The sequence below is a fragment of the Antechinus flavipes genome, chromosome 2, assembly GCF_016432865.1.
Source record: "Antechinus flavipes isolate AdamAnt ecotype Samford, QLD, Australia chromosome 2, AdamAnt_v2, whole genome shotgun sequence".
Lineage (NCBI taxonomy): Eukaryota > Metazoa > Chordata > Mammalia > Dasyuromorphia > Dasyuridae > Antechinus > Antechinus flavipes.
The window spans coordinates 568,193,848-568,217,927 of NC_067399.1; the positions used below are offsets into that span (position 1 = coordinate 568,193,848).

Here is a 24,080-nt window from a genome sequence, read left to right on the forward strand (position 1 = left end):
TGGGAAAGTGACTTAAATTCCCATGGTCATGCGGACGGGACTTGAAACTTACATTAGTGCAAGAAGTTTCCATACCTAGCAATTCTCCAGAGTGCTCAGGGAGCTTGGAGGCATATTGTGTATACATCCCAAGTATTAAGTGTGAAAGGGGACATGAAGAGATTTTGAATATGTACTAAGTTGTATTAAAATGTATAAAAAGGTAAGCGTGTAGGTGAGGGGTGCCTCTAAGAAGGGTATTTGGCTGTGGGAGCAATCTAATCTAACTGTATCTTCCTAATAGGTGAGGTATTCTTTGCCACTCGGCTGGAGCTGTTCACCTTTCAAGAAGCCCAAGAATACTGCGAAGATCATAACGCCACTCTGGCATCTACAGGGCAGCTTTATGCTGCCTGGCGCCGGGGTCTAGACAAATGCCACGCTGGTTGGCTGGCAGATGGCAGTGTCCGTTATCCTATCATCACACCCCGCTCTGCATGTGGTGGAGATAAGCCAGGTGTTAGAACTGTCTACTTGTACTCCAACCAGACTGGCTTTCCTGATCCCTTATCCCGGCACCATGCTTTCTGTTTCCAAGGTACCATGCCATCCTTTTCACATTGCCCAATTTTCCCTGAGGCAGTAGGAAAGGTCCCTTTATGTTAAGGAATTACTCATCTTTATAGTCTCTCCTTCAACCACCATGCTATTTTTCCTTTAGGCCATCCACTTGTAAGATGTTCCTACAACCTAAAAACAAGGCAGAAGAGTCATGACAAAGAAAGAGACAGAGATAGGGCAAAGGTAGCTCTTCCTGCCTTCCCATCAAAACTCAGGTGAATTGTTGCCTAGTGCTTAAAGTATGAGTATTTATCTATCTCTGTTTCTTCAGGGACCAAGAACCACATCCTAAATGGATCCCCTAGGACAGAGCCCTGAGTAATCTGAAGTAGAAATTTCCTGCTTGGGGGTCAAGTCATTCACCATCTCCTTTTGGATTTTTCAGCTGAATCTCTGAAGGAAGGGGAAGGTGGCACACAAGTCTCTATCATTGATGAAGAACTAATTCCAACTCAGGTGGCTCCAAAGGAAGGGGGAGTTCTACCTGGAAGAGAATTTGAATTTACCACTGTACCTGAGAATCAGACAGAATGGGAAACAGATTTTTTTCCAACAAATACGTCATTACTCTCAGGTCAGTATGAACCCATGCTTGCCAGACCAAAGGGTCATAGATTTAGAGCCTATCTATTCAAACTTTCTCAATTGAAGCAAATATGACTTCATTCATTATTTATCCAGGATCACATAGCTAATAATAAGGGTCTGAAGTAGATTTTGAAGTTAGGTTTTTTAATTTTAAGTACGGGTCTTTAATCTACTCTACCACACTGTCTTATGCAATGCTAGCAATGCCCTCTCTACTTAGCTGGACAATACTTTCTCTCCATGGGAATCCCAGAGATCTGTGCTCTGTTTATCAGATCAGTTATTGATTCTCTGTAGAGTGCTGGATAAGTATGTCTCTGAAGCTCTGAACTCAAAGCATTTTTAATACCATTAATTAATTTAACAATTATATTATGTGTATAACACTTCAGTGAGATGAGATAGACAAGAAAGTAGAAATGGCATCTCCTTTTCATTAGCTTCAAATATGCAGGACCACTGCTGATTTTATAACCTCCTGTATTCCAGAGTCACCCAAAGAAGGGAATATAAAGTTAGAGAGGGAGTACTTGGTCAGAACCAAGAGGAAAAGAGTGATTATAGGTAGGAGTGTGACCTATCATACTACTTTTTTCTGCAAAGTGAGGAGGTGGTACCAGATGACCAAAGATCTTTGGGGTCCTAAAATGCCACAATTCTCCTTTTCTTTCTTTTCCTCTACATCTACTCCCTAGTAAAAATCCCCATTCACCAAGTACAATTTCAAGCAACAGTTGTTCTGATTAAAACATTTGACCCCAACTTGTGAATGATCAATAGATTTAACCAGTCTCAAGATTACTTACATCCCCAACTAATTTTCTAAGTACAATTTAAAGCAACAGTTGTTCTGATTAAAACACTTGACCCTAACTTGTGAATGATCAATAGATTTAACCAGTCTCAAGATTACTTATATCCCCAACTAATTTTCTAAGTACAATTTAAAGCAACAGTTGTTCTGATTAAAACACTTGACCCTAACTTGTGAATGATCAATAGATTTAACCAGTCTCAAGATTACTTATATCTCCAAAAAGTTATTCTTATAGGAATTTACAATTAATAGAATATATAAGACAGATTTTTGAACAGTGGACCATCTGGGTTCCTCAATGGCTTACTGATTCCAGGAAATAGTTCTGTCCCATATCTACCATAATTAGCCTGTTATGCCACAAACTACATAAATGCATCATCAAAGACTCTTTTAGAACAGATATTCTGTGGTACCCCTCTTTCTATTCCCAGTATTAGGACAATGCCTTATACATAGCAGCTACTGAATAACAGTTTAGTGAATTGAATGTATATTGTACCATTGTATCCAATCCAATCAACATTTATTAAGTGCTAACTATGTGCCAGGGATTGGCACTCTATTTCACCACGCTTTAAAAATGAGGTAAAGGAGTCATCATGAAGAGACAATTGGACAGACATACAGACAGAAAGATAATACAAAGAAAGTTCCATACTCCCATAGGGCTCTGTTAAAACAGAGTCATTGCTAGAAGTGAAAATACAGATAGACCTAGACTACATTTACAACTACTAATGGAAAATGACTAGAAGGATCTCTGGAAACAGTACAGAATGATTAAGTTTGTGAGTCTGAATCAATTAATTTAATCTCTCTCATACTTCAGTTCCCTATCCATAAAAGAATACCTGTTCCTGGGATAAGAAAAAAGAAACATCTAACTGTGAGAATATTATTGAATGGATACTAGTAACGTAAGCTTATAGTGATAGTGTTTCTAGTCAATTATTAAATATTACAGGTACAAAGAGACTTACCCCTAGTGTCCCTATCACCTCCACCATCACCATTAAGGTCCTCAAAGATTGAGTGACTTGCATAAGGACATCAAGTGAGTTAGTGTCAGAGGTTATCATTACCTCTTCCAAGGATGTTGTAAGTCTTTCATTCAAGGGCTCTTAACCTTTTTCCTGTCATGAATGCCTTAATTCATAAAGTTAAATACATAAAAATAATACATAAATATAAAAATATTTTCCTTTTTTGTAAAAGTTCACAGACCTTCTAAATCTTTGGGGGTCCCTAGATTCCAAATTAAGAATCCAAACATCAGTATAAAGTATGTAGTATAAAAAGAATGGTAAGAATGGATTTAGACTTGTAGATGTGAGGAACCATGGAGTTTCACTTAGTGCTTATTAATAAAAGTTTATCTTTTCTTTTTTTTTCTTTCCTCCTTCAGCGAGTCCTTCATCCTGGCCTCCCATCAGTGCTATTCCAGAAGAAAGTACTGGAGAGCCTTTTTTCAGTGGAACACCTTCAGCATCTGGTGAACCATATGAATCTGGTGTGAGCCCAAGCAGTGGCAGTGGGGAGCCATCAGCCTCTGGAGAGCCATCTGGGGTTCTGGATGTGAGTGGCAGTGGGGAGCCATCAGCCTCTGGAGAGCCATCTGGTATTCCAAATGTGGGAGTTCCAGATATGAGCAGCAGTGGGGAGCCATCAGCCTCTGGAGAGCCATCTGGTGTTCCAGATGTAGAAGTTCCAGATGTGAGTGGCAGCGGGGAACCAACAGTCTTTGGAGAGCCATCTGGTATTCCAGATGTGAGTGGCAGTGGGGAGCCATCAGCTTCTGGAGAGCCATCTGGAGTTCCAGATATTGGAGTTACAGATTTGAGTGGCAGTGGGGAGCCATCAACCTCTGGAGAGCCATCTGGAGTTCCAGATGTTAGCATTTTGGATGTGAGTGGCAGTGGGGAACCACTGGCTTCTGGAGAACCAGTCACTGTTCCAAGTCTTGGAATTCCAGATGTGAGTGGCAGTGGGGAACTGTCAGCCTCTGGGGAGCCATCTGGTGTTTCAGGTGTTGGAGTTCCAGATGTGAGTGGCAGTGGAGAATCATCAGCTTCTGGAGAGCCATCTGGTATTCCAGATGGGAGTGGAGACTTCCTTGCCAGTGGAGAAGCTTCAGGAGATCTTGAAACAAGCAGGCAGCCTTCTGAGGGTAGTGTAAGTGGGTTGCCCTCAAGTGACCTGGATTTCAGTGGAGATGGATCTGGGCTACCTGGGGAGAGTGGATTGGCATCTGGGGAAACAGATGTAAGTGGATGGTCTAGCACTACTGGAGTTAGTGGACTACCTTCAGGAGATGATTTAGCTGTGACTACTTCTGAACATCTAGACCTTGGGGGGATGCCTTCTGGAACTCTAGGGAGTGGTCAAACTCCAGAAACAAGTGGTTTTCCATCTGGATTTAGTGGTGAACACTCTGGGGTAGACTTTGGAAGTGGCCTCTCATCTGGTCTGCCTGATTTGCATGGATTTCCATCCGGGTTCCCAACGGTCTCTCTTGTTGATACTACATTAGTGGAAGTGATCACAGCAACCACTGCCAGTCAATTGGAAGGAAAGGGGACCATTGGAATTAGTGGTCAAGGAGAAATATCTGGGCTGCCATCTGGAGAATGGGACATTAGTGGGGGAACTAGTGGACTACCTTCAGGAACTGAGCTCAGTGGACAGGCATCAGGATTACCTGATACCAGTGGGGAGACATCTGGAATATTTGAAATAAGTGGACGGGCATCTGGAATTCCCGAAGTCAGTGGAGAAACATCTGGACTATTTGATGTCAGTGGGTATGGATCTGGAACTCCTGCAGCCAGTGGAGAAACATCTGGAATATCTGGAATCAGTGGACAGGCATCTGGTTTTCCTGATGCCAGTGGAGAGACATCAGGGACTTTTGACTTAACTCAAAAGCCATCTGAAGTTCCCCATCTCAGTGGTCAACCCTCTGGATTACCTGATGCCAGTGGAGAAACATCTGGTGTACTTGAATTCAGTGGCGAGCCTTCTGGTGTTATAGATATCAGTGGAGAGACATCTGGAGTGCCGTTTGGCAGTGGACAACCGTTTGGAGTAACTGATTTCAGTGGAGCGACATCTGGAGTATTTGATATCAGTGGACAATCATCTGGTGTTTCTGGGTTCAGTGGTGAAACATCTGGAATCTCTGATCTGAGTGGGGTGGGTGATCTCAGTGGTTTGGTTTCGGGGACTATAAGTGGCAGTGGTGAATCTCCCAGTATTACCTTTGTTGATACTGGTCTTGTTGAAGTAGCCCCAACTGCATTCAGGGAAAAAGAAGAAGGTTTAGGTTCTATTGAAATAAGTGGTTCTCCATCTGGGGAGGCAGATATATCAGGTAAATTCTCTGGAACTGAAGACTTCAGTGGACAATCTTCTGGAACCATAGAATCCAGTGGGCTTGCTTCAGGTGCCCCAGAATTTAGTGGCCTGTCAAGGGGGTCTGTGGAGCTCAGTGGAGAATCCTCAGGGGCAGAGATTGGAAGTGGCCTGCCATCTGGAGAATTTATTAGTGGACTTTCATCTGGTTTTCCCACAGTATCTCTAGTGAATAGAACTTTGGTTGAATCTTCAATCCCAACTCCAACAGCAGAAGAGGCAGGAGAAGGACCTTCTGGGGTCTTAGAAATCAGTGGCACCCCTTCAGGAGAAACAGAAAGCTTTGGGGAGATATCTGGAACGCTGGACCTCAGTGGGTCCCAATCAGGGTTGATAGAGACCAGCGGAGAGTCATCTAGCATACCATCTTTTAGTGGTGATTTTTCTGGGATCACTGATGTAAGTGGAGAATCATCAGCAGTCACCAGCAGCAGCGGAGAAGCCTCAGGATTTCCAGAAGTCACTTTGATTACCACAGATTTAGTGGAAGCCATTACGAAGCCAACAGTTTCACAGGAACTCGGTCAGAGATCTCCTGTGACACTCCCTTATTTTGTGGAGTCCAGTGGGGAATCCTCTGTTTCTGGAGAATTCAGCGGAATGTCAACAACCCATGAAACTGAGGTAGAAGCATCAGCAGTTCCCGAGGTGAGTGGTGATTTATCAGCATATCCTGAGGCATCTGCTGTCCCTGATGTCAGCGGCACAACATCCACACTTTATGAAACTGAACACGAAGTATCTTCTTCATTGAATGGAAGTGGGGAAACATCCACTTTCCAAGAACCATCCTCCACCCCTGACCTGAGTGGAGATTCATCTGCCTTCCATGGCATCTCTGAGGAAACATCTACCACACATGATATGAGTGGAGAGACATCCAGCCCCCAAGAAATGGACTTAGAAACTTCATCTGTGTCTCTGGCTAGTGGTGAATTTCCTGTGAGTCATGAAGACAGGACTGAAGTTAGTGGGGAAGCTTCTGGAGTCCCTACCCTGCCCCTACCAGATGTTTCAGGGGACACCTCTCTGACAGATGTGGTCATTAGCACCAGTGTTTCAGAGACTGAATTCAGACATCAGACCCCAAGCCCTGAAGAGGCTCAAACAGAAATTGAATCCTCTAGTCCCTTAGTATCAGGAGAAGAGATTGAAAAAACTGGAACAGTCCCTACCCCCACAGACACTTCCATTGCATCTCAAGTTGCCCCAAATGAGCAAAAAGAACCAGAGTACACAACTGAAGGTATGGTTAATATTTTCTGACTTCAATTATAGCAAATGTGTAAATTGTGTAAAATAGTGAATGGGATGGAGGGGAGAGGAAGAACTGTTCATAATATAGACATAAGCTTGGTTTATCTGGATTCAAAACATAAAAAACAAGATATTTAGAAATCATGTAGAAGACTCCTCCACTAGGTACACACACACACACACACACACACACACACACAACACACAACACACATACATACATGCACGGTATCTAATTAGTTTACCTTCTTTACTTCTTTTGGGCTTTCTCTACTTCTCTTTTGTTTTTAAAGCATCTTTTTCAAAGTTTTACGGAGCCTATGAAAAATCAATGGTATTCAACATCTAGTAAAGCAAAACTGGACTAAAACACATTGACTCCAAAATAAGAATTCCAGAGACCCCAGCTCCCTTTACTGAGAGGTCAACCAGGGTGCCCAAGTGGCTGCCCAAAGTGACAAGATAATCTGGTTGATCTGCTCTTCCCCTGCTGGTTACAGCCATCCCCAAGTCATGTGCTGAAGAGCCATATGGAGTTGGGACCTGCCAGGAGAGGGAGGGAAGTGTCATCTGTCTATGCTCCCTTGGGTATATGGGCAATCACTGTGACATAGGTAAGCTCCTTCTTTAGTCTAAATGGGGAGGGCTAGTGGACACCTCCAACTTTAGAAGAGGAGTTTGCATTGACCATTTTGGTCCTACTTCAGTTTACCTGGATATAAGAATAGAAATACATACATACATACATACATATATACATATATATATATATCACATAAACAAAGTGAGTCAGTAAATATAAATCTATTACTCACCACTGATGCTCCCATGGTTCTCTTCAAAGTCCAACAGCAGGAACCAAAGCAGATATTATGTTCCCAAGCTCTGTCCTAAAGTAAGAGGAAAATAAGCAGGAAAAGAGGAAATTTCCAGAAGTGTTTCTCTACCCCAATTTCAGAGTTGGGTTTGGTGTGTGAATTCTATCTACTATTCAAGGGTTTGTTAAACTGGTATGGCATATGGGATACTCAATCAACCAACCAATAAGTATTTTTAGGTGTTTACCAAGTGTGATGTGCAAGATAAAATGAAATAGTCTCTGATGTTAAAGAGACTATTCTTTAGTCTCTATCTATCAGGAGAAATGATATAAATACATATAAGTTCATACAAAATCAATACAAGATAATTGGATAATAAGTAGGGTGATCAGGGAAGATCTCATGGCACTTGAACTAAGTTTTGAAGAGAAGTAAGGAGCTAAAAAATAGAGGTAGAGAAGGAGTACATTCTAGGTATGAGGAACAATCTACACAAAAGCATGGCATTGGGAGATAAATTATCTTGTAGAGGAAAAACAAGACTTTAGACAACAGTACATGAAGGGGAGTCTTGTAGAAGGGGAGTAATGATGGAAAAGTAGGTTAAATCCAGGTTGTGAATCAATCAGTCAGCAAGGATTTTATTAAGTTTTTTATCAAACACTATACTAGATGCTAGGGATCTTTTTATTGTAGAATAAACAAACACAGTACCTGTCTCCAGGGATATACTCATGGATATAAGTTCTGTAGATTCCATTGTTTTCATGAACCCAAGTAGAAATGAGAAAGATAATTGACTTCTTATACCTCTTTGCCAAACACTGTGGACACCTGACCAGGGAAGACTTATAATTTAATATGTGTGCTATACATTTACTACTGCCTTGAATGAATTTCCCCCAAATTACAAGCAGAGAAGCTGGGCTGCTTTTCCTGAAAGGTAAGAGGTAAAAAGGGGGCCAGGAAGTGACCAGGTGACCCCAACTTGGAGTAGTAAAAAAATGAATTGGTCAGAGTACTATCTCTGATTCTCTGGTGTTAAATCTGAGCATCAAGTCCTTAATAATCCTGTTTCTATGTCACTGTTATATTGTGTTGTTGTCATTTTAAATTCAACACTCTTTCCTTTTTAGCAGTATCAATCACCCCAAATGCCTCTGACCATAGCATTATTTAGGTATACATGATCTAAAGAAGAGATACTCCATGACTCTCCCTGCAAAGTTCAAAATTCATCATCGTGAATACAGCAGAGTATGCTGGGGAGGGGAGATGCTGGACCTTAAGTCAGAAGACATAGTACCTATGTGCCCATACACATGTCAATTCACTTTTTGGCCTTAGTTTACTCAACCGATCTCTAAGAACCTTTCCAGGAACAAACCTATGATCCTATGAATCCAATGTTCTTGATGCATTACCTGGTTTGCAGATGTACCAGGTCTGTCTGGGTAAGTCAATCTCAGAAAAGCTGGGATCTCTGCTTCTATAGCACAACTCTCATCTATTTTGTATCATTCAATTGAATGAATGCAGAGTTATAGAAAGAAAAATCAGAGCAAAACCAAGTATACAATGTATAATGTATATGTTTAAGGTGTATTGTACTTATATATATGTATATATTCAAACTAACTTCCTTATTACATTATTATATAATATATATATAATATATAATAAATATACTGTATATAGCATATATACAGGAAATATATATGTATATATAAATAGAAGTTGGAATATATAATGCATATAGTAAAATGAGTTCTTTTTTCAAATATGGTTATATATGAATACTATACTCCTTAAATCTCTTTTCTCCTATTCCAAAGGGATTGCTTGTATGGGGGTGGAAAGAGTTTATTCTCAAGATGATTTTCAGACCAACTACAAAGGGATTAATTTCCTGGACAACAAATGATGACTTTTACAAGCAAAGTTCATTTTTTTAATACAAAGGTATCCATGGGGCACTGATGACCTTGGGGATGGGATTGACTTCTTCTCTTTGGGATACACCCTGAAATCTCTATAGCTGCCTCCCATTTGGGGTGAAGAAAATATATCTCTGAATTTTCCAGCATTTCAGGACTGGAGAAGCTGCTGATGGCTGAACTGAGGATGAGAGAACCAGCGATGAGTACGGATGAGTTCAGTTTTCAAACATCCTAAACCTGGAGAAAATTTTTCAGGACATTTTTCCAGAGTCCCATCCATAAATTTCTCTATTGAATGACAGAACAGAGAAAACCTAATCAAGTTAACTCAGAGGGTAATGTTTTGCTGCACTAAAGGGATGAAGAGATACTCTGCCAAATTTCCCTTCTAGTTCATCCTGTATTATTTGGAAGTTTCTTAGGCTTGCGAGAACAGAATCAATCTGGAAAAAACCAGGACTGACTTTCAGGATCAGAATGTGCTTTGTCTTTTTGGCTTCTTCTGATATTCGGTAATTCTGTCTCTAGCCTGAAACAATACCAAAATGCTAATAGAAAAGTCAGCCATCTCTAACTGCTTCAGCAGGATTGAAGTCTTTGAGCAGCAAGCAGGCCTGAAAATGAGGAAATTGGTGTTAAGTGAAGCTTATCTAATTTACTATAGGCCCTTCTTATCCAGCACTGGCTAAGCATTTTATGTTTCCACAGGGCTTTCTGACCATTGCTCCTCCAATATCCCCATGAGGTAGACTCTGCAACTAAGCTGAGGAGAGGGGAAGAACTCCAGGACTTAGCCAGCATCACATAATGAATGAGTGATGGAGTCAGAACCAGAATTTAGATTTTAATCCACTTAGCCCACTGTGCTAATGAAAGCTCCCAGATGAACTTTTTAAAAAGCTTCTGAAAGAAAGATCTGACAGCCTGATATCACTTTTGTCAAGCTTGGGGTTTCCTTAGAAGTAAAATGGTAAATAAAACCTCTTCTCTTTAGGGGTTAATCTAATATAACACCAAAGAGGCTTGTCCTAAGTCATTGTTTTCTCTGTGAGCTAAAATTTCAATTATTAGTTCAATTTGGGGGCAGCTACATGAAAAAGTGGATGGAATGCCAGGTCTGGAGTAGGAAGACCCAAGTTTAAATCCAGGCTCAGACACTTACATTCCTGTTTGCCTTAGTTTCCTCCTTTGTATAATGAGCCAGGGTAGGAAATGGCAAACCACTCCAGTATCTTTACAATAAAAAAAGAAGGGGGGGGAGGTGGGGATTATAAAGTGTCAGACATGACTGAAATGACTGAACAACAATTTTTTAAAATTCAATTCTGTTCTAAGGGAGCCATAGGACTTTGAACCATTAAAGCTAGCACATTGCATCACACTTGGAAGTACTTACTAAGTGTTTGATGGAGGATAAAAGAGAAAATAGGAAGAAAGGAAGGTAGGAAGGAAGAGAGGGAGGGAGAAAGGAAAGAGGGAAGGAAGGAAAGAGGAAAGGAAAGAGAAAGAAAGAGGGAGAAGGGAAGGAAGGAAGGAAGGAGGGAGAAAGGAAGGAAAGAAGGAAGGAAGGAAGGAAGGAAGGAAGGAAGAAGGAAGGAAGGAAGGAAGGAAGGAAGGAAGGAAGGAAGGCAGGCAAGGTAAGGCTCTAAGTAGCTCTCCTGTCAAGAAGATACATCATTTACTCACTTGACTTAGCCTTTCCAAAGGCAGATTCTGAACAAAAGCAGTGACTTTTACCTGGGCTCCATGCCTATTCATCATTTAGAACAAGGCCAAAGGTTCTGGCGGTTTTTAAATAGCATTCTTCTTACTGCAATATTTGAATAACTAAAGAAACATCCGAAGTGCTGGGGGTTTGAGCCTGTAATTAGTCCTAAGAGAAAGGACTTGACAATTATCTTTGTCTTGTTTAGCAAGTATTCCCTAAACAAGTCCTTGATAAATTATTAATCAGCGATCTTGACACTGCAATAAACATCCATTTAATGAATTCTCTGATCCCTAAGTGATTAAAGGCAGAACTGTATGCACTAATCTTATCCATTTCAGAATCCTCCCTTCCATGGTTAACTAGCACCTGGGGGCATTAAAACGTAAACCAGATTTCACATCTGATTTTCTGCTCACCAATGGAGCTGTTTGGGCTCTACTTAACTGGGTAGTTAAGAGGGGCTGAGAACATAAAACTTAATCAGTTTCTCTTTCTGTTAACTGCCAGATCTCACTTTTTAGCTTTCATGCTCTGAGCTTGAAAGCTAGCATTTTCTCTTTCCCCAGGGAAAGTTTATATTTCAAAGAAAGTTTTCTCCCTGGATGGGGAAACATTCTCCCTGGCATATTAAAGTGCTGCATTACCATTTGTATTGGTTTTACAGAAAAATAAGTATTTTAAACTTCCAGTTGAACTTAATTGTAGATGATCAATATGTTTTCACAATTGTGCAATTATCAGGCCCTACCAAGATGAGTGTATTTTTTTATATCATCATTTGTTTAATTAGAGGCAGAAGACCTGTCTATATTTAATAAAGTCCTGGACTAGAACTCAAAACCTTGGATTTGAACACCTATACTCACCACTGAGTGACACTGGGCAAGTCACTTACATTCTGTGAGCCTCAGTTTCCTTATCCTTACATACTCATAGATCTAGAATTTACCTCATAAGAATATTGTGAAGTTTTAAATGAGATATAAAGCAGCCAGGTAGCACAATGGATAGAGTACAAGCCAGCAGTCAGGACCTGAGTTAAAAATTATCTCAGACACTTACTAGTAATGTGACTTGGGCAAACTGTTTAATTTCTTTTGCCTCAGTTTCTCATCTATAAAATGTAGATGATAATAATAGCACCTACTTCCCAGGGTTGTTATGAGGACAAAATGAAATGATAATTGTAAAGCACTTAGCACAGTGCCTAGCACATAGGAAACACTATAAAAATTAGCTATTATTGTAAATAACTATAAGATTTTAAATGAGGCTTTGTCAATTGTAAAGAACTTTGTATTTTTCAGTCATTCTCATGTCAAATTACCCTTATTCTTTATAGTTCTTATCAGATTTATATATGAGTGCAATATTATGCAAAACTGGATGTATCTATGAAGCCAAATAATTAATCTTCCACCACTCAGGTTGGAGAATTACCCCTGGCATCATCTATCCAGAGTACAGTAGATTAAAAAAAAAAACCCACTAAATGTTGAACTTCCTTCAGTTCTTATAAGTCAAATACTACCTCTTTCTGAGTCCAAAATAACTTTTCAATCTGTATTCTTGACATGGACAGACAATAAGGCAAGAACATTGGCCTAAGCATTGGGAGAAATCACCACTTCTGATGATGTTATGGTAAAAATACCATTGCAAATCTTCTATCTCTACCTCTAGTTTCCTAACCTTCACATGGGAATCCAATGTGAATTTTCCCTTTTGCTAGAGGACTCCTATGAAGATGAATGAGCTCATAGTTTTAGGTACTTTGGATGAAGAGTTATTTGTCATTAAAACCATTCCACTTGTTGAAAGAAGACTGGAAAAGAACCTTAAGCATTCTGATCCTTTCTGGATTTGCCCAAATAATGTTCACAAGATGTCATTATGCTCCCACTGTGTACACCAGACATAAAATCATGAAATGCCAAACTTTAAGTTCAGTACAATGAGCCCTGAAATCCTCCTCCATGTGTAATAAAGGCCCGACTTCTAATGTCATTTTCGGAACCTCACCCACTTCACATTTGTACTTTTATAACATTTCTTTCCCATGACAGTTGATTTGCATCCCTCTCTCCCACAGGACTTTCCCCATTTCCCAAAGCTGACACATAGAATGGCAAAATTTCCATCCTAGTTCTTCTTGACTTGTTTGGAATTTTTATCTCTCAGATGAAATTTGATGAAGCTAAACTCTCCTCACAGTTTCAGAAACTAAGAAGTATCCCAGAGCTTCAAAGACTCTTCATCTGAGAGCAGAGGAAACAGACCATGAAGAGAAAAAGGGAGCTTGTCAAGATCTTGATTCCTCCAGATCAGAGAAAGAGCTGACAATCTTTGAGAATCTGAGATGCTTTTTTTCCCTATACTCAGTCCAGAGAAGGGAATGACTGCAGCAGACTACAACGTAAATCAAGAATACATGACCTGATAAAGACTACTTTTTCCTTTATCTTTCTGCCTCTAAGATGACCATGGAACATCTGGCTTCTGGGAAGTCAGCATGTGATTTTGTTCATTGTAGTTTCCATCAGTCTAAGTGTCTGCATTGGATCATGTCTCATGGCCATTTCATTTAGAGCAAATTTATAGGTAGAGCAGTTCAATGGACTGATGGCCTTGGGATGGAGGTGATGAGCTAAGTAATTCCTTTGTAGAGCCCACCTTTGTGAAAACCTGGGGAGCTATAGTGGGTGACCTCCTTTTGTGTCTCCCTCCCTTCCTCCCTGACTTAAAAGTCTCTGACCATGGTACCAAGTCCTCTAACCAATCAATGAATATTTCTGCCCATTCCAGAAATCAACCTTATTCCCTGCTGAATATTCTGCTTTAGCTGCTGTTTTTGCTTTATTCTCATTGCCAACAGGATGCTTTACCCTGAAACATAATAGAAGCTAATGAGCAAAGAACTCTTGCTTTCTCATTCAGGTGAGAACCTTCTCCACTTCCACCTTCCACCTTACAGAGTGGTGTGCCTATTGTTGCTACTGCTGCTGCTGGGAAACCTAGTGTATGTTAGGATTATCAGTAGTCCCTATATGCATTTCAGGATTTACTCCCCCCCCCCTTTTTAAGTTTAGTTACTTTTTTGGGTTGGACAGGGTTTGAATCTTCAACTGGATGAATTTCAGCAGATTTAACTTGAATCTATCCATTTTTGACCCATTATTTAATTTCTCTGATAATAAAATATGAAAGAATTTAAGGATAAGAAAGACTGGAGATGTTCAACCTTTAAGCTGAATGAGCTTACCTTCTATCCTAATAAGACTTCCCTTAGTCTCAAAGTTAATGTCAGGATCAAGAAGAAAGTTCTTTAATTGTCTTATCAGAGACTTGAGATTCTTAGTCTTCTCAAATATGAATTTCATCTGGATTTGACCTCTCTAAAATATTAAGGAAAAAGTCCAACACATTTTTCTCTGCAGATTTGTACCAGTGGACACATAATCTGGATCCTATTCCAACAATATACTGAGCCAGATGATGATATAACCCCATATGAGAGCAGCACCTTGATATTCTGGAATTTCCCCCCAAGTCTCTTATTTAGAAGTCATGATCCTTGTATAATGCCATAAGTCCAAGTGTATAGAGCAAAGTGTAGCTCCTTCAAACCAGACATAACCATTCACTCCAATGATACCCTATGAATGAATGTGAGGGTTTATAACAATCAATCCATGATACCATAACAAAGGGAAATGAGCATTTTTCCTTATCCTCTTCAGCCTGGCAGGGAGAAGATGGATAAGATATTCATCAATCACAATGTGTCTGGCCCATGCTAAACTCTTTGGATATTCTCAGTTTTGGAGGTCAAATTCAGGGGATGAGGGAAGGAATTTTTGAGTTATTGTGGGGTGTCAAGGAGAAAAAGGACAATTCCAGGTTATTCAGTTCTTATAGACCTTTGTCCTTGACACTGTAATTTATCCAGAATCACTGGGTAAATTAATCATTTTAACCCACTTGTCTGAATAAATAAGAAAAAAATTGTTGGTGGCATCATCTGAATATCAGAAGAACAGAAGAGTGGAAGGGTCTATTAGAAACAGAAGAGGGAGATGGGAATTTGGCAATATAACATCCTGGAGCTCATCAATGACCATACTTACTGAATAAAACTGATAGCTACGTGGCACAGCAGATAGAGCACCAGGCTTGAATTCAGGAAAACACGAATTCAAATTCATCCTCAGGGCACTTTTGTATAACTGAGCAAGTCACTTAACTCTGCCTCAATTTCCTCATACAAAATGAGCTGAAGAAGCAAATGGAAAACCACTCTAATATCTTTGCCAAGAAAACCCCAAATGGAGTCATGAAGTATTGGATACAACTGAAAACTGAATAATAAGAGTGGAAAAACTAGTCCAGAATCATTCAAGATGAACTGACAAGTACCTAATAAGCACAAAGCTTCTATCTCTCCAGGTTACCATTAAAGTTGTGTCTCAGTTGAAAAATCACCTTCTGGAATATTGAGTCTAAAGTAAACTAATCTTGGAAGATTATTAAGAAGTCAAGTCATTTTACCTTACTGTCCCCTTCCACAAAAATCCCCTATAAATTTAGTGGCCATAGTCTTAGGAAGTACCCTAGAGCTTCAAGAAGAGTTCACCGAAAAGAAGAAGATAATTGCAATATAGGAATGCATTTTCTTTTATGTGAATGCCTTCTGCTAACATGCACTACATTCACTCAGTGGACCATTCATCAGTTCTTAAAATATCATTTTTTTTACTATAACTGCTCTACAATTTACTCTTCTTCACTTCTTTTTAATTAAAAATTGGCCTAGAACTCCAGGATGAGTAGATCTCTGGAAACACCAAAGACTTTTATAGTCTAGTGAGAAATGGAATATTATGACTAGTTTTCAAGAGCCTCTCTTGAGTGTGGAGTGTGGAGTAGATCACCTAGACGCTTAGTGAGCCCTTTCTGGAAGCCAGATTCATTGCCTAAGGCAATATTAGGAAGATGCAACCTCTTAGAGGAACCTTACCATTAATCTCACTCAAATCATTTGGTATTATGGCAATACGACCTGGAAAAACCTGTGAAGGGACCTGACACTCTCCCCACCTGACACACCCTCCTTCTCCTGCCACCAGGATAACATCTGTCTTCAGTTTCTTGGGACGGCATTTAAAGCTTCAGTAGGAATAGCAGCAGCAGCAGCAACAGTACTCAGGGCACCACACCAATCCCCCTCCAGTCCTCTCCACAAACAGCAGGTCTTGCCTGGACCAGTGGAGCGACGGGCCATCCTCACCCTGGAGTTGTCTGCCAGAGGTCCTAATGGCAGCCCTTCGTTTCTTACAGACATTGATGAATGCCTCTCAAACCCCTGTCTGAATGGAGGTACCTGTATGGATGGCATCGACTCTTTCACATGCTTATGCCTTCCCAGCTACGGAGGGGACCTGTGTAAGATCGGTACGGCCACCCCAGCTTCAGCTAATGTAACTAACCACCGTATCCATGTGTCCTTCCTTTCTCTTCACCTCCCCAACTCTTCCTTTTTTTCTTCCTGAGACTTTCCAGTCTAGCAGCTAACTCTAAGCAACAGCCTGTCCATTGAGGAAGAGCCTTATTTTCAGGTAGATGGTGCTGTGACCCATCACACCAGCCAAGCCACGTTTTTGAGGAGATGACTGAGATGTCTTGCTGCACAGCTAGAAAATCCCCCTTTTGGATGTTGGCAAATATGAATGCAGAACAGGATGTATGGGCCAAAGTGCACCCTTGGAATCTGGGTCTGTGTGGGATCTCTGGAGCACTAATCCTCCCCAGGACTTCCAACCCACTCTGCTCTCCTAAAACTCACCAGGACAGGAATGCCTCCAGCTGCAGGGAGTTGCTAATTTCGTGCGTTTGTCTTGAAGGAAGTTGTGGGGTGGCAAGATTTGGCTTTCTCCCTGGTGACTCTGTATCTTCCTGGGCGGAAATACTGACCATAATTGATCCCTCTTGATCACCATGTCACCAAGGCTGAGCTGCCTCTCTCTTCTCTCAAGAAAAAAACAAACAAACAGATTTGCCATCTTGGAGTCTTCTGGTTTGTCAAGCATGGGCGGGGAGTGAGGGTTATGCATGAATGAGGATAGCAGCATGATGCCTCCATCTCTAACTTTCGGTGGCAATAGCAACAGGCATTACATTTGTCACTCAGCTTCTCTTTCTCCTTTGCCATCTTTCCTCTAATAGAAGTGGATTTGGAAGCTCATGGAAAGAGAGAAATTGACTTGTCAGAAAAGAGTCTGGTTTTAGATGAATACAGGCTAAGTTTCCTCTCCTAGGGCTAACATACCAAATGCTAAGTAACACTCATAGACCCTTCCAGGATTCTGACTGAGACCACCTACTTGTCTCATCTTCAGTGCCTTCCAATCTGTTTTCTCTAACTGGAAGCATCATAGATTTCCTGGATCTCAGAAGCGGCTCATCTTGAAAAGAGCAGATCCTTGAGACCTCGTAGCAGTATCCCATGGAGAGTCGTGGAAGCATGTTAGTTGCATAGACTGTTGACTGTGGCAGCAGCCATTGAGAGAGAGTACCAGAAACCTCCAAGAACTCAGCTGAGACCCATTTAAGTCCCAAGATAGAAATTCCTTGTCCCATTGTATGGATATAGTATTGGGGAAGGAATGGGATGGGGGATGTGCAATAACTACAACCCATGGCCCATGACACTTCCATGTAAAAGAACAGAATTCACAATGAAGTATAATACTTCTGGAAGGAATGCCTCATACTTCCCCTAACTCTAGGATCCCAATAAGTTGGTACATGGAATCTCACTCGAGATGGGAAACAAGGGCTTCAAGGATCTTCTCCCCAAGGTTGCTTGGGTAATCACAACATCCCCAAGGGAAGAACAGCAAAATGGAAGAGGGAGAGCATTCTGCTATATACCACAAAGACAATACTTTTGACCATGGAGATTAGAGGGAGGTGAAATCTTTCAGAATGAGGATAGGAAATTGACAATTTTCAAACAAAAAAAAATATATATATATATAGTTTATCCAGATAAAGTTCAATTGCTCTTCTTGGTCATGGGTGTCGTAGATCAAATCCCTCTAAGACGTTTGCTCTATCTTGACTTTGCTGTTTTCAATATCAATGTATTAACAAATCCCCTCAGTTTAAATAGCATTACTTCTCAGACCTTACTTCGGCTTCCTCTTCTGGTTCCCCTGCTTCTCAGCCTTTGAAAGAGCCTCCTTCATAGAGTCTTCTCTCCATCTCTCCTTTAGATATTGCTCCTTCTTGCTTTGCTTCACTAGTTTTGACTTTGAACATCACCTCCTAAGGTGGGTGGAAAGTGATGGGTCAAGATGGCCAGTTCTGCAGGATCCAGTCAAACATCTTGGGGGAGTGGAATTGATATCACCATAATCCTTGCTCTGGTTATCTCCTCAACATCTCATTTTGTCTCATGGAAAAAATGTGGGCAGCAGTAATGGGAGAAATGAAGAGAACAGCATAAATGTGATGGACAGACCACTGGACAAAACAGGAGTGAGGAGATTGGATGAAGTACCAGCTCTGATACTATCTATGTGACTTGGGCAAGTCACTTTCCTCTGTCTCAGTTTTTCCCCTCTGTAAAATAAAGAACCTAAGGTCCTTTTCAGTTCTAAAAGTTCCCTATTCTTTTTAATAACCTTCATACTTCCTTTCTAGACTTACTAATGCTCACAGAACAGAGTGCTTACACCTCTCCTCTTGCCTTCAAATCTGACCCTAACCTTAATATCCATATTCGATTTTTTAGTTCTCCAGCAATCACTTTTTTTCTGTTTTCTGCTTCCTCAACAGGGCATTCAGACCTTAGCCCACAAAGGTGAGAATCCAAAGAAGTAAACTTGCATACACACTAGAAGAAGAAATTCTATTACTCCTAAACAAGCATCCTCATGACTCAACTATTTCAAATGAGAGGCTATTGAGGGTTAAATAAGAAATTTGTATTGGAAATACAAATAACAATAACAATCAAATCTCCATGGCAGATATTCCCTTAAATTCATGACTTTCCCTAAATCCCATAATTTTCTATAAACCTCTGTTCTTTTGTATTCCATAAGAGTTCAGTGTCTGACCATAGGATTAGTCAATGAATCAATCCTCTCTCCATATCTCCTGAAGCTGGGAAAAAGGCCCAAGAGCCAACTGCCCTCACTTTGGTGTGTCTTTCATACAATATACAGGGGATAGGTCCAAAGGCTGAGCCTATTATGGAACAAGTTTTTCCAAAGCTCTGACTCCTATATTTTCATGAGGTATTTCATTTTTGCTTGGGTATCTATTTCATGAGTTGCTAGAAAGATAGTTCCAGCTCTACAACAAATGTCCCACACTATTTATCCCTCTATTGTCTTCAGTCCTTTGCCCCTACCAACTTTTATGTGCCTCTCCATCACTGTGATAACTTCTGGCCTCTCTAAACTACTTTATCCTCTCCATCTGACTTCTAGCCTTTTCTCTCTCGCTTCTCTACTTTTTAAGTTAAAATTTGTTTTTGTTGAGAAATAGGTAACCTTGGGAAGAGAATGTCCATCCTCTAATATAGCAGTGTCAAATACAGATATTGCATAAGGATCTCTGTGGGTCATGTGTTGACTTAGTTTTAAAATGTGATGTTAGCTATGTTTCATTGTATTTTTATTTACTTTGCTAAATATTTCCCAAGTACACTCTAATTTAATGCAGGCTTCATTCAGGAATGGACTGCAGGCCATGCATTTGACACCTCTCCTCTAGAACTTGTCTCCAACAGACAAGATATTTCTGGGTCACTGGCAGGGATGCAGAGTCGCTAGAATCTCCTAGCCAGAGCTCTGAGATTCCTATGAGTAGGGCCCAGTCTTTTCCTGCTTAAGGCCTGAGCCTCTCCCCTCACTTATACACCTGGTACTTGAGGTAGCTTGATCAAGACCAGGGTCTCTGATCAACCTTTGAATGTCCCTTCATGTCCTTGATGTTTATTTCAGACCAGGAGATTTGTGAAGAGGGCTGGACCAAATTCCAAGGACACTGTTACCGGCACTTTCCTGACCGGGAAACCTGGGTAGATGCAGAGAGCCAGTGCCGACAGCACCAGTCTCATCTGAGCAGCATTGTCACACCTGAAGAACAGGAGTTTGTCAACAGTGAGTGCAAAGGGGTCCACCAAGGTTGGGTAGTTAAGGGTGAGCAAGCACAGAGAACTGCATCGTAGGAGCAGAGTCTGACTAGTGAAGTCAAAAAATTATGGGTGAAGATACGTCGAGTTCCAAAAACTAAAATATTCTCTCAAAAATAGGTAGTGTGCTCCTATCCAACAACTCAGTCAAGACTTCTGAGACCACCTTTGTTTCATCTAGGACAACTTCCTGTAATATTAAAGCATCCCTGAAACAGTAAAGATTACTCACATGCATTTTACCAACTTATGCCATTATTAGAAAGTTATTTAATACCAACTGAGTGTTTAAGCACTCTTGGTATGTGTCCCCTAGGACCAAGTTCATAAGGACTCAAAAATATAGATACCTGACTCCCCATTACACTTTTTCCATATCTCCATCTTCTCAGATTATGTTCATTATTTTTTAAATCAAGTTCCCTTTGTCATGCTCACTCTTTTTACTTTTCTCTTCAGACAATGCCCAAGACTACCAATGGATTGGACTCAATGACAGAACTATTGAGGGTGATTTCCGTTGGTCAGATGGACATCCCTTGGTGAGTTAATTATGCCATGACACTCATAGAAAAAAAGAGAAGGGCTTGGGGTAAAAATAACAAGAATTCACATTTAATGTAGTTTCCCTCATTATAATCTCCTTGAGGGCAAGAACTAGTTTTTGCTGCTTCTTTGAATCCCATTAATATATATTAAAATATATTAAATATTTAATAAATGCTTATTTATTGATTAGTTAAACAGCTGGGGTAGAGATTCAACTTTGGGGAAAAAATCATAGGAAAGGAAAGAAAGTGAGAATTATTTAGAGATCACTTATGTTACATACTTATGCTTATTTGGGCATTTGGGAAGAAATAGAAGCCTAATACAGATTGCCTTTCCTCAAGAAGCTTATCATCTAGTCAGAAAAAATAGTTTATGAAACAATACAAGTGCCACGTGAGTGATAGAGATAAAAATTAATATGGCTTGAAAGAGAGTTGACCGTTGCTGGTTGAAATGATTGTTGAAGGTTTCATAAAGTAGAAGAACATGAGCTAAGATTTCTAAGATAGGTATCAGAAAAGGGGAATTTGTTCTTCACTGAAAGAAAACCCCATAGAGTATTCTTTGGAGAATTTTCTTAGGGGTTCTTATCCATCTTTCTAATAAACATTTAAGCTAAACTGGAAAAATCAAATCACTTAATTTCCTTCAAAAGAGAGAAAATGACATGTCTCATCAGCAAATTCTGTGTATTTTTACTGAATGTTTTGAGACTGTAATGGTGGAAGTTCAAAGTTATATAATCAAGGAAGAGCATTCTCCAGGGTACAAAGGACAATGCTGCCATGCTCTAAGCAACCTCTGCTGTCATGAAAAAATAAATTTCACTTCATGAGAAGCAAGATGTAAAACATTTGGAGATGGGAGATAGAGTAAAACTAGGATGGAGCACAGAGAGAAACAACTGGCCCATTCTCCTTCTTGCCTTCTTCTCACTTTCTATTCTATTCCATATCCTGTCCTCAGCAATTTGAGAACTGGAGACCCAACCAACCAGACAACTTTTTTGCCACTGGAGAAGACTGCGTAGTAATGATCTGGCATGAGAAGGGTGAATGGAATGATGTCCCTTGCAATTATCACCTGCCATTCACGTGTAAAAAGGGCACAGGTAAGCTAAGACCATTGCCACAAAAAGCACTAGGAGACTTTTAGGATCTACAACACTGGTTCTGGAATCAAAGACTGAGAGACTTAATATTTGTGTAACCTTAAACATGTCACAGCATCCCTGGGCCTCATGTTTATCACCTATAAAAATGCACTCAATGGCCTCTATTGTCCCTTTAGTTCTAAACTTTTGATCTATAATCCCATCCACTTCCCAGGTGGGATTTTGCCCCATTGGAATGAAACAAGATGATTCAAAGAATGGGAAATTGAGTGAGAGGAAGGAGGAGGAGGAGGAAATGGAAGAGAAAGAGGAGGAGGAAAAGGAACAGAGACAGAGACAGAGACACATAAAGACAGAGAGAGATTTATAGATATAGATAACATAGCTACTATGGATCTCTATCTATCCATCTGTATTCCACTGACCTGAAGGACAAGAGACCTGGAGTCTAGTTCACACTCCGCCCCAAACTTGCTTTGTCACCTTGGGCAAATGCCTAACTTTTCTGGGACCCAGATTCCATGTATGTAAACTAGGAGAATCAACATGGTACAACCAAGAAAGCTTAAGATTCTGAATTCAGTGGACTTTGGGTCAAATCTCACATCTGATGCTTATTACTTATGTGATTTTATATAAATTACTTAATATCTCTGGGCCCCGGTTTCTTTATTTGTAACATATAGAAATTAAACTATATGGCTGCTGAATTCCCTTCCAGCTCTATATCTGTGATCTTCTGGCTATAATTTGAAAAAGGAGAAGCCCATGAGCATTTATTCATACTCTTCTAAATCCCAGAGGAATTCAGATAAAATTACACAATAAGGGATTGGTTTGTTCAGACCCTCAGCTGCCAGGAACTCATTCTGTTCTGTTCCCAGAGCTAAGCCCTTCTTTGCATTGAACCAGATGCTGAAATAAGATCCCTTTTTAAAACGACCTTCCAAGTGAAGTGTTATCTCAGAGTCTACTTATAGAAGAACACTTTTGAGGAAGTATTGGACTGCTTAGACCAAATCAAGAAATATTTTCTGTTTTACCTACTCTGTGCCTAGCACTATATAGCCAGAGTTCTGTGATGGGAAGAGGCAGAAAATCTGGACTTTGATCTTGAGCTTTTTATAAACAAGAGATTAGAACATTATAGCCAAGGAATTATAATATTATATAAAGTAACATGTGACGGACTAGATAGTGTGATATATTGTTTGATGATGTCACAAAAATTCCGAGGAGAGAAAGATCAATGTGGGATAAGGTCAGAAAGAACTTCAGGGAGGAGTTGGGATTTGAACTAAGCCTGGAAGAAAATAAACTAGGAATGAGCAAAGAGAAGAGTCTAAAGGAAGACATATCAGATGAAAGAGATAGAGTGAGCAAAGCCCCAAAGCCAACAATGACTTACACAAGAAGGATCATAGAAGATTGGGCTGATAGAGGTGGAAGGGATCTAAGGGTTCACATAGTACAGATCTCATTTTACAAATAAGGAAAATAAGGCCTAATTGAGTGGCTTGCCTTGTGTCCCATAAATAGTATGTTCCTTTGATTTGTATTCTATCATGTTGTTCTGCTTTTCTTTATCTATCTCATCTCAGAAGTGTCTGCATTTTGATACAATCCACGATTAATCTCATTAACTAGAGATCTACCCAGAAATCCCAAGTCCCTTCAAAAAGATTTTGCTCAATTTGTAGAAATAAGAGCCATTCCTCAACTGATATATATTCCAAGGATATGAAGAAGTTTTCAGATAAAGTAATCAAATTATCCACAGTCATATAAAAATTGCTCTAAATCACTATTGAGCAGAGAAATGCAAATTAAAACCACTCTGAGTTACTATCCCACATCTATCAGACTGGCTAATATGAAAAGGGAAATGATGAATGTTGAAGGAAATGTAGGGAAAATGAGACACCAATGCACTGTTGCTGAAGTTATATAATTATTCAACCATTCTGTAAAACCACTTGGAGCTATATATGCCCCAAAAGCAATAAAATCATTCATGCCTTTTGATCCAGCAATGCTACTGCTAGGTCTGTAGCCCAAAGA

General features: G+C 40.1%; 1 protein-coding gene across 1 annotated transcript in view; it reads left to right on the forward strand.

The window, feature by feature from the left end:
* The window catches only part of ACAN (aggrecan), a 41,800-nt gene that overhangs the window by 15,219 nt on the left and 2,501 nt on the right, over window positions 1–24,080 (forward strand). Inside the window, exons 10-15 of the mRNA XM_051973805.1 lie at window positions 284–577; window positions 986–1,056; window positions 3,380–6,665; window positions 20,163–20,321; window positions 20,813–20,895; window positions 21,872–22,016. Of these exons, the coding sequence (XP_051829765.1) occupies window positions 284–577; window positions 986–1,056; window positions 3,380–6,665; window positions 20,163–20,321; window positions 20,813–20,895; window positions 21,872–22,016 (4,038 nt within the window). The remainder of the gene's footprint in view (window positions 1–283; window positions 578–985; window positions 1,057–3,379; window positions 6,666–20,162; window positions 20,322–20,812; window positions 20,896–21,871; window positions 22,017–24,080) is intronic.